Consider the following 10,868-nt stretch of genomic DNA (forward strand, 5'->3'; position numbering starts at 1 on the left):
CCCCCCCCCGAACAGCCCTGAAACAGACTCAGGGGCACTGGGATGCGGTCTGAGGTGACGGTGACCGTGGCAGCCGCAGCCTGGGCACTAGCCGACTGGCCACAGCTATACCCTTGGGGTGTTGCTGTGTCGAGCCCTTCACGGGTGCCTTGATGGCGTTTGAGCCCCTGGAGAGCGCTGCGGGTTAGGCACTATCAAGGAGGTGGTTGTGGCTCAGAGCTGCCCCCTGGTGGCCATGACTTGGGAGCGACCTTGGGAGGCGCTTGAGTTGGAGCAGAGGCCTTTGCTGGGCTCAATCTGCAGTCACCGGGAAGGCAGAGGGTTCGAGCCAGAGCCTGGGGAAGGGGGACGCCCCGGTGGAACCCCAGGCCCTGCTGAGACTGCAGGCCTGGCTCTCCCCCACCCAGGAGGCTCCCTGGTCCCCTTCTCGCTCGCCCCTGCCCTGGGGTCCTGGGCCTGCTGCTGTGGCCGGTTGCATCCCTCCCTCATCTCCCACCCTGTCTGGCCTCCTCCCTAGAACTACTCTGGAGACCTCGGGGTGCGCGTGGCCCTGCACGAACTCTACAAGTACATCAACAAGTACTACGACCAGGTGGGCAGCCTGGCTGGGGCCCACGGGGCGCGACAGTCTGGCCCTGTGACTCAGGCCTTCGGGCCTCCCCCAGCCCAGAGCAGGGGTGGCTTGGGAAGTGGCCTCCTAGTCCTGGTTGTGCTCTTACTGTCCCCCTCCCTGTCCCTGTCCTCGGTGGCCTTGTGAGGGGGAGGGGGCAGCTAGGGAGTCTTCCAGGGCCTGAGATGGTGCAGGGACCATGCTGGGGGGGGACACAGCTGCCACCTCTGTCCAACAAGGCCTTTCCATCTGGCACTTGTCACACACGGCCACCTCTAGGGGTACAAGCCTGGCCAGGCTGCATAAGCCACCACAGAGGGGGCCTCTCCGGGACCCCTGGGTGGGACCTGCAGCTCTAAGTACCCGCCCGCCAGCCCGCCACGTGCCTGATGGAACCGGTCACTGGGACGCTCGTGTGGTGCCAGCGCCTGGCCGTGGGCGCTCAGCAATGCGGAGCCTGCCTCGCCGCCCCGCCCTGGACGGCAGGCACTTACCCGCAGGGCACCTCCGAGTGAGGCCTGGGCCCTCCACCGCTGCTTGGCAGGGTGTGGGCCCAGGCACAGGGTAGGCCGGCCCCTTGTGAAGATGTGGGGGCTGTCGGCCCCGCCTCCCCAAGGCTGCTGTCCTTCTCGTTTGTGGCCACATCGTCCCCACCACCCCTGTCTGGTCAATGTCGGGTCCCTGGTCCTCGCCTGGCCCTGGCACAGGAGTCAGGGAGAGGGGTTGCCTGGTGAATGGGCAGGTGGGCTGGGGCAGGGCAGCAGGGCTCCTGAGGGGTCCCTGAGGAACAGGCTGGGATGGTGGGGGCCAGCCTTCTCCCCAGAGGATTGGCCGTGCTGAGGAGGGCGGGATCTGCTGCCACAGGTGCGGCACCCACGTGCCACTAATGCACGACCAGGGTCTGACTTGGGACGGCAGTTAGAAATGGCACCTCGGGCTGGCCCCACGGCCTAGAGGTCGGGGCAGGTAGATCCCACATGGCCGCTGGTGCTGTTCGAATCTGGGCCCTGGAGGCCTGAAAAATACTCGGGGTGCGTGGGCGCATACCCCAAATCCTGACTGGATGGCGGGGTGGAGATGGGATTACAGCGTGACCACCCCCTGGGGCCACTCTCCCCTCTCTGGTGGACACACGTTCCCGCTGGTGGATGGGAAATGAGAACTGGTGCCCGCAGCCCCTGTTCAGTGCATCAGAGGTCCCCAGCACAGCCGGAAGCGGGCTGCCCGTGGTCGCCAGCGGCTGGAGGAGTGCCCTGGGCCGGGCCGGCTGTCGGCAGGTCAGGTGCACCGTGCACACTGCCCACTGCCCGCTTAGTTCTCCACTCCCGATGGGTCTCCGTACGCGATGCACGTCGAGGCCCATCTGCTGCCCTCCTCCACCCCGCTGGTCCTCACAGCCCCCTGACGGCCGGCCCCTGATTTCAGATCATCACCGCCCTGGAGGAGGACGGCACGGCCCAGAAGATGCAGCTGGGCTACCGGCTCCAGCAGATCGCAGCCGCCGTGGAGAACAAGGTCACGGATCTGTAGCCCAGAGCCCTGCCTGGGGGCCAGGACGGCCCGGGCCGCCACGGAGCCCGCCTCCTTAGACCCTGTAGTGACTGACAAGCAGAGTTAGTGAAAGGCGGCCCGTTTCCTGGGCTCTGGACCCACCTCATGGACTCCAAGGGCAGTGGGGTGGCCCTGCCTGCTCCCCAAGCCCAGGACTCCGTGGGCTGCTTCCGTGTGACGTGTCTCCCGGGAGCAGGAAGCTTGGGACCAAGAGCTTCCAGAGGATGGCCGGAAGGGCCCGCAGGTCCCTGGGGAGTGCGTGCTACTTGTGAAGACTGGCCGTGTCCCACCAGGATCAGACCGGAAGGCGGCCCCACCGCCTGTCCTCTGCCACCCCTGACCTCAGTCTAGTTGCCTCTGGCCCTGCTGCTGCTGCCACGTCCACGGTCCGAGGTGAACGCCTTCCCTAGGCTGCTGCGAACTGGCCCGAGCCCGGCTGGCTGCCCCAGGCCACCCTGCCCTGGTGGGGGGCTGCTGCTGTGGGGGCGGGAGCCGCAGGGAGGGGCGGCCCCGCTGACCGGCTCTTCATTAAAGGATAACACACTGCGTGGGCTGGTGTGTGGGCCTGGGGGCGGCGGACAGCCACGGGAGGTCTCGCGACTCCGTGACCCTCGTGCCGTGCTCTCCTTGGCTCCTGGGCAGGGCCTGCTGGGGCAAAGCTGTGCAGGAAAGGGAACCCCATCCTGGCTTGGACTGGAGGTGGCCCGCGACCGCTGACCGGCTCTTCATTAAAGGATAACACACTGCGTGGGCTGGTGTGTGGGCCTGGGGGCGGCGGACAGCCACGGGAGGTCTCGCGACTCCGTGACCCTCGTGCCGTGCTCTCCTTGGCTCCTGGGCAGGGCCTGCTGGGGCAAAGCTGTGCAGGAAAGGGAACCCCATCCTGGCTTGGACTGGAGGTGGCCCGCGACCTGAGGTGGAGGGCCCCGGGGCTTCCTTCTATGCAGGCGCATATATAATACACGTTTTTAAATTCGCTAGGGGGCACGTGTACTCACCAGTGGGAGACAGGGAGAGGGGAAAGCACCCCAGCACGGGGCATGGCCACGTCGCAATCCCTGCTCCACTTCTCCATCCTGTCATGATTTGGGGCATGAACACGCACGTGCCTGGTGTACTTTACAAGCCGCCACATCTGGGGCTCGAGCCACAGGGTCGGCTGTGTGGGGTCCGGCTCCCCAAACCACTAGGTCACAGGGCTGGCCCGGTTTGCGTGTTCTAACAGATCTGCCGTGTTTATTAGTCCCCATGTCACATGTTCAAAGAGTACATCATCAGGACGCTGGAGTGGCGGCTCCTGGACACCATGCGGACAATGCTCATGCTGTCACATGTCACGCTGGAGGCGTAGCTGCCGACAGAAAAGAGGCCGTCAGGGGGCAGGGGCGCCAGCCGGCCGGCCGTCACGCGCTGCTGGCTCAGGACCAAGCGCGGGAGACGCTCCTGCCAAGTCAGCCCTTCAACCACATTCACAGGATTGGCTTTGGATAACGGCGTCGCCCGGCAAAGCTGGGATGACCAGGGTGGCAGGTGGCAGTCCCCACCATGGTGCTAGCCCTGCTGGGACTCTCGGGCTCCGGTTAGACAGTCTGTTTTAATGGCGATGAAGAGCTTTATTTAAAAATAGGCTTCTACCCCCTTTGACTGTACCCACCTACTCCAGTGGGTGCCATTCTCCCCCTACTGGGAGAGGTGGAGATGGCGGGTGTCCCTGCGTGAAGGAGGGAGCACCTCCGCCCTTCACACAGGGCCTAGACCCTTTGGACCAGCCCTGCCTTAGCTAACTCGAGGGAGACGGACTCCCTCCCTCCCTCCCAGTCAGAGGACTGTCCTCACCAAGCAGTGTGGGGACAAGTCGTGGCCAAGAGCTTCTCAAAATTTTTAACTGCAGGTTCGAAACGCTGATCAAACCCTGATAGATTTAACTCAGTCACACTGGGCAGGATCAAGTGTTTGAAAGCTAAAGACAAAATAGCTTCGAATCAGCCAGAGAAAAGTGACGTCACCGTCACCCAGGGGAAGACTGAAATGACGGTTTCTCACAGGACACCCCGAAGTCCAAGAAGGGGCACATTTTTCATATGCTGTGAGAAAAGTTAACACACCCGAGAAAAGACCCAAGACCCCAAATAGCCAAAGCCATCCTGATAAAAAAAGGGACCAGCAGTTAGCGTAACGGCTATGGCGCTGGACTCTCATGTAGTTGACTGCAGTTCAAGTCCTGGACCCGGTGGCATAACCTCATGCCGGGCATGTGTGCATGCATGCCCAAGATCCCAAGACGAGAAGGATTGACGTGTGGCCATCCCCCCCCGGGGGGGGGGCGATTTCTCACTTTCTGTCCCTCTGTCTCTGACTTTCTGGCAAGCACATGTGCCCTATAGCAGAAACCTCTAGAAAAAAGAGCAACTGGGGGCATCTCACGACTGGCTTTCAAAATATGTTACAAAGCTCTAGTGATGAGAACAGCATGGCACTGGCATAAAATCATACATGGGCCAAGAGCCCAGAAATCAGCCCACACATTTATGGTCCATTGATTTTTGATAAAGGTGCCAAAGATGCACAAAGGAGAACTTTCCAACCCAATAGATGGTGTCGGGAAATCGGTACCCACGAGCAGAGGAGCGAACACAGCTCGCTCTCGCTCCTCATACAAGGACCGACTCAGTGGATGAGCAACTTAAATGTGGGCTGGCTGGGGGCACAGTGGTTAAAGCACTGGATCCCACATGACAGAGCAGTTCAAGACCTGGGCCTGGCAGCTGGACAACCACCCTGGGCACGTGTGTCCAAAACCCCACGAGGAGAATGGAGAAGAGGAGGCAGCATGGCCATTCCCCTGGGGAGTGATTTCTTTCCCATCTGGCAAGTACACACACCCTATGGCAAAAACAAGGATAAACAAAACACCAAAATGTGGGCTAGCCAGTGACATGGTGGTTAAAGCACTGGATCCCATGTGGCCAGTAGCGGTTTGAATCCCAGATCCAGAGGCTTGGAAAACATGCTAGGGACATGCTAAGTATCTCTCTTCTTTCCCTTTATCTCACCCTCCTTCTCTCCCCACCAGCAAGCTCATATGCTGTCTGGCAAAATTAAGAAAAAAGAAAAAAAACCCTCAAAGTGTGCCAAGCCTAATTACGTTGTGAATATATCTGTCTTGAACACACCAGAAATAACTTATGTGAACGTAGATATTCATTCTAAAAAGAACAGGAGAAATAGCTGCACAGCACCCCACGGCGTGCAGTATGGTAGTGATGTGAACAGCCTGGCGTCTGGGCAGCTCGGTAGTTTCTGGCATGAACAGAGATTTTCAAGTCGTTGGCTGCGTGCCTTCCGAGTAAATTGCATTCAGTGGCACTGGTGGCCCAAAGGATATATCTATATGTGTTTTGTTAGCTCTTTCCAAAAAGGTCACTGTCGGCATTGGGAGAGGCTGGTCTGGAGGAAAGATTGGTCACACACAAAAGCCTCTTCTGGGCGCTGTGTAAAGTCTCAGGGAAAGCCACCTAAGAGTGCCAGCAACTGGAGGAGGAGTCAGAAAAATGGCCGACTAGGAAGTCACCGCAGATGCAGCCCAGGGGCTGGACGGTGGCAGGGCGAGAGCACAGCGTTCCACGGGCCAACATGGGCTCGTGTCAGCTCTCTGGACATGTGACGCCCTCCCCGGGACCCCTGTTGGGGTGCCTATCTCCTCCTACCTAAGGAGGAAATAAAAACCCAATGTTTTGAGTGCCTAGTGAAACTGGAATAGGGGCAAACCTCGCAGTAAAGCTGGGATGCTGTGGAGAGGGAGGGGTATGAGAAAGCACCCCCCCCATGGCCACACCTTCTCCATTCTCCTCGTGGGATTTGGGGCACACCTGCCTGGTGTGCTTTTATTTTATTTGAGGATTTTTCTATAGAGCTGTGCGCTTGCCAGAGAGAGAGACAGAGACAAGAGACAGCAAGAAGTCACGCCCCAGGGGAATGGCCATGCTGCAATCCCTTCTCCATTCTCTCGGGATTTAGGGCACGTACACACACATGCCCAGTGTGAGTTTCGAGCTGCCCGGTCTAGGACCCCAGCTGCGGCCTGCCACGTGAGTCCAGTACCTTACACTCCACCACCTGCGTGCTTTCAAACTGCCCGGTCTGGGACTCCAACCAGTTATCCATGTGGGATCCAGTCACCTTAACCTCCATCCCACCTGCTGGCCCAAAAGTTCTCTTTAAAGGCATAATTGATTCATCACTCTGTCCTCAAAGCATCTTGGAAAAACCCTACCATCCCTTCATCCGCTTTCACGTAGACCTTAAGAACGTTCAGGGAACGTGGAGGCCTCGAAGCAGGGCCTACCTGCCCGACGGCTGGCCGTGTGACCTGTGTTCCAGGTGGCAGCAGCTCTGGAGGTATGGGTAGCTGCTCCCCTTCTCCCACATGTACACGTGCAGGGCGTTGTCCACGGAAGTGGTGAGGACGCGGAGAGAATCCTTCAAAGAATAGCAGGAGTGAGGGGCTTGGGAGTCAGCCCCCAGAGCAGGGAGGAGAAGGGCCACCTACCACCCACAGGCTGCAGATGGCGCCCTGGTGGTCCTGGAACCGCTGCACGATGAGGCCACCAATGGTGGACAGGTACAGGTAGGGCCCGCTGTCGAAGACGATCATGTCGTCGGTGCCGACGCCCATCCAGTTGGGACTCTCCAGGTTGTCCGACAGCAGGAAGCTGGCCAGCTGCTGCGCTGTTTCATACAAAACACACGCGCAGACATGCAGGCTCACCCGACCCGTGTCAGGATGGCGTGTTTGTGGTGCATGAAAACGCGTGCCTCCAGGGCCTTCCGCTTAGTGAGGGAAAGGAGGGTGGTCCGTGGCCTGACAAATACATGTCACCGACCATGGCTGGGGGCTACGGCAGGGTCGGAAGGTCATGAGTAAGAAAGCTCGGGTAGGGAGCAGCAGCGGGCGTAATGGCTGTGTCGCTGGACTCCCCTGTAGTTGACATCGATTTGAGTCCCGGACCCGGTGGCTTAAACTCATGCTGGGCGCGTGTGCGTGCGTGCCCAAGATCCCGAGAGGAGAATGGAGGAGAAGGGATTGCGGTGTGGCCATCCCCCCTGAGGGGTGATTTCTCGCTTTCTGTCTCTGTCTCTGTCTGTCTGGCGAGCGCACGCGCCCTATAGCAAAAACCTCTCCAAAAAAAAAAAGCTCAGGCATCAAGGCAGAGGGATGTGAGAACCCAGATCCTAAAACACAGGACTCGAACCCGCCTGTCCCAGAGTGGCGTGCAGACTGCAGTAGACAGGCTTGAGTGGCCCCAGCTAAGGGAGCCCCTTTGCACAGACGGACCCGCACAAACGCAGAGGCCGGGCGGGAAGAAGCGGGTTGGACGGGGCTGGCCCACCTCGGATGGCGGTCTTGCCCTGCGTCCTCTCGGTGAGCAGCTCGAAGGTGGGGAAGCCTGTTTTTCTGTTGGGGCCTCGCTGGCACATCATGGTTATCCTGCTGTCCCTCCCCGGGGCCCAGCAGGCTCGGCAGCAGGACGAGAACGGCAGCGGGACGGTCTGATGGGTGCCGCTCAGCAAGCCCTCCATGAGGAACACCTGGGGGGGCGTCACATGTGGTCAGGGCGGGGGGCCGCAGTGCCACGGGCAGGAGCGACCCCAGAGACCCCGAGTCCTCATCTGGGGCCACGCTTCTGCCGCTCATGAAGGACTGAGCAGCGGCCTCCAAGGACCGCTGACCTCCAGGGACCTCTGGCCTCCAAGGACCCGTCTCTGTCCTGTTCATGGGGAGAATGGAGTCCCTGAAGCTGCCCACGGGTTACAAAACCCTTTTGCCGCTTTGGACCCTGCTCAAGACAAGGCTGGCAGCGTAGATTCCCCTTCTTAGGGACCAAAGACAGTTTTTATGGGTGTTTTTTTTTTTTTTTGGAAAAACTTTTGCTATAAGGTATGTGCATTCACCAGAGAGGCAGAAAGCAAGAAATCGTCCCGCAAGGGGGGGCCACACCACAATCCCTTCTCCTCCTTTCCCCTTCTTGGGGACACATGCACATATACCCAGCGTGAGTTTCAAGCTTCCGGGTCAGGAATTGAATTGGAGCCAACCATGTGGGAGTTCAGTACCTTAACCACTATGCCACCTTCTGGCTCCTATTTATAGGTTTTAAATTTGCCCAAGGGCACATGTACAAGAGAGAGAGAGAGAGAGAGAGGGGGAGGAGAGGGGGAGGGAGGGAGGAAGGATATGAGAAAGTGTTCCCTCCCCCGTGGGTGATGGTCATGCTATAATCCCAGAGAATGGTTTCCTGACCCAGGAACAGGTCCCATTTGTGACATGGCCTTGAAGAGTGGGAGCAGGGACCCGGCCCCTCTGCCCTAACCTGACGTCCGCAGAGTCCGGCCCTCCCATCCCAGGCTGAGGCATGGAGCAGCACCTACCTTCGACGTGAAGTTTTGAAGTTTCCCACAGGCGAAGACCCACTTCTTGTCGGGAGAGCAGTGCAGGAGATCGACGCTGAACTGATACCCCGTCACTTTCGAAACCTGCTTTAACTCGGGCACCGTGAAGGTATAGATGTCTCCTTGCGAATCCCCCACCTGAGACCAGAGCATCAGCGCCATGTTAGAAAACGCCGTGGCGTCTGTCCAGGGCGGCTGCAAGCCACACCGCGGATTCTTCTGTCGTGCGACGGCGAGCCAGACCTCTGAGCAGTCCGCCTCGCAAAGTTGGGGTGATCCGTGGGAGAAAGCTGCCCGAGCACTCTTAACAAAGAGCTATTCATCAGGACCAGCAGTTGGCGTAATGGCTATGTCCCTGGACTCCCATGTAGTCAACCGTGGTTCGAGTCCCGGACCTGGTGGCTTAAACTCATGCCGGGCTCGTGTGCGTGCGTGCCCAAGATCCTGAGAGGAGAATGGAGGGGAAGGGATTGCGGTGTTGCCATCCCTCCTGGGGGGTGATTTCTCACTTTCTGTCTGTCTTTTTGGCGAGTGCACATGCCCTTTAGCAAAAACCTCTCCCCCCCAAAAAAAAAAGAGACAGAGAGAGAGAACCTTTCATCAGCACGCAGACACTACTTGCTCAGTCTCCTCAAACCCCATCTTCCCCTCCACTGCCCTGTTCAAGTTCAGTAATACACACTTGAAAGAAGAGACATAGGGGCTGGCAGGTGGTGTAGTGGACTCCCACATGGCCAGCTGCTGTTCGAGTCCTGGACCTGGTGGCTTGAAAATCACAGTGGGTGGGAACCAGCAGTTAGCGTAATGGCTATGTTGCTGGACTCCCACGTAGTCGACCGCGGTTCGTGTCCCGGACCCGGTGGCTTAAAACTCACGCCGGGCGCGTGTGCGTGCGTGCCCAAGATCCCGAGAGGAGAATGGAGGAGAAGGGATTGCGGCGTGCCCATCCCCCCTGGGGGGTGATTTCTCGCCTTCTGTCTCTATGTCTCTCTGTCTGTCTGGCGAGCGCACGCGCCCTACAGTGAAAATCTCTCAAAAAAAAAAAATCACAGTGGGTGTGTGTATGTACGTGCCCAAAATTCCAGGAGAACAGAGGAGAGGGGACTGTGGCATGGCCATCTCCCCTAGGGGGTGATTTTTCACTTTCTCTCGCTCGCTCGTGCCTGCTCTCTCTTTCCTGGGAGTGGATGTACCTTACAGCAAAAACCTTAATAGTAAAAGAGACAATAATTCAGGGGGACTTTTTTTTAATGGCTGGGGATGGGCCAGCAGGTAGAGTGGTGGTTTAGGCACTGGGTCCTACACAGTCACTTTCATAGTTTGAGTCCCTGACCCAGTGGCTTGAAAACCATGCTGAGAATGTGTGCATGCCTGCCAAAATCCTGCAGGGGAACAGAGAAGGGATTGCGGGGTGGCCATCCCTCCTTGAGGTGTGGGGGTTGATTTCTGTCTCTGTCCCTGGCGAACACACGTGCCCTATAGCAACAAGAACGGCTTGGGGCAGTCGAGGCCAAGATGGCCCAGAGAGCCACATGATGGTATGGTGGTATATCACAACTCTCAGGGTACAGGTGGGTGTGACAGTCAGGGGACCTCGCCGCCCGTCACGGCAGCAGGCACCCCTCCGGGCACGGGGCTCGCTCACCAGTAGGAACGGGCCGTCCTTTGTGAGACAGGCGTCCACAGACACACAGCCACGAGGCATGGTGAGGGCAGCCAGGGCGTCCTCATCCTGGCAGTTCCACACCTTGATGGTCCCCTCCACGTCCACGGTCATCACCAGGTACATCTGAGGGAGGGTCACCAGCTTCTCGATCCTGGACTTCTGCACCGGACTGGCCCAGAGGATGGCGCCCTAGAGAATGCGTGGCACCATCTGGATTGTCAGCGTCCCGCACCTAGCTGCCGCGACCCGCACAGGTCCATCCGGGAGTCTTAAACCGGACCCACTTCCTGCTTCTAGGACGAGGACGGGAACCTTCTAAACCACTCACTTATGGAGGGGAGGGGTGGACACACACCAGAGCTACGCAGGATGCAGAGGCAGGGACTCACTGCATGGCAGGTGTGAAGACGCCCCGATTGGCCGGCAGGTGACATGGTGGTTAAGGTGCCAGACTCCCACATGGCCAACTGTAGTTCAAGTCCCAAACCTGGCAACTTGAAACTCATGTTTGTGTGCAAGCTCAAAATCCTGAGAGGGAGAGGAGAAGGGATTGCAGTGTGGCCATGCCCCAGAGTGGGGGGGGGGGGGCTT

The 10,868-nt window shown here is 58.9% G+C and overlaps 2 protein-coding genes across 2 annotated transcripts in view; one reads left to right on the forward strand and one right to left on the reverse strand.

Annotated features, from left to right (window-relative positions):
- The window catches only part of PLXNB1 (plexin B1), a gene marked incomplete in the record, with an annotated part of 39,138 nt that extends 36,519 nt beyond the window's left edge, over positions 1-2,619 (forward strand). The window contains 2 exon segments of the mRNA XM_027769315.1: positions 518-592; positions 2,036-2,619. Of these exon segments, the coding sequence (XP_027625116.1) occupies positions 518-592; positions 2,036-2,140 (180 nt within the window).
- A 750-nt stretch (positions 2,620-3,369) lies between these two features.
- Positions 3,370-10,868, reverse strand: part of FBXW12 (F-box and WD repeat domain containing 12) — a 12,357-nt gene continuing 4,858 nt past the window's right edge. The window contains exons 5-10 of the mRNA XM_006171008.1: positions 10,257-10,466; positions 8,591-8,749; positions 7,552-7,750; positions 6,711-6,889; positions 6,507-6,640; positions 3,370-3,512 (exon numbers count right to left, since the gene is read on the reverse strand). Of these exons, the coding sequence (XP_006171070.1) occupies positions 3,413-3,512; positions 6,507-6,640; positions 6,711-6,889; positions 7,552-7,750; positions 8,591-8,749; positions 10,257-10,466 (981 nt within the window). The 3' untranslated portion in view covers positions 3,370-3,412. The remainder of the gene's footprint in view (positions 3,513-6,506; positions 6,641-6,710; positions 6,890-7,551; positions 7,751-8,590; positions 8,750-10,256; positions 10,467-10,868) is intronic.

Source organism: Tupaia chinensis, unplaced genomic scaffold, assembly GCF_000334495.1.
Source record: "Tupaia chinensis unplaced genomic scaffold, TupChi_1.0 Scaffold149184_1, whole genome shotgun sequence".
In the NCBI taxonomy this organism is placed as follows: domain Eukaryota; kingdom Metazoa; phylum Chordata; class Mammalia; order Scandentia; family Tupaiidae; genus Tupaia; species Tupaia belangeri.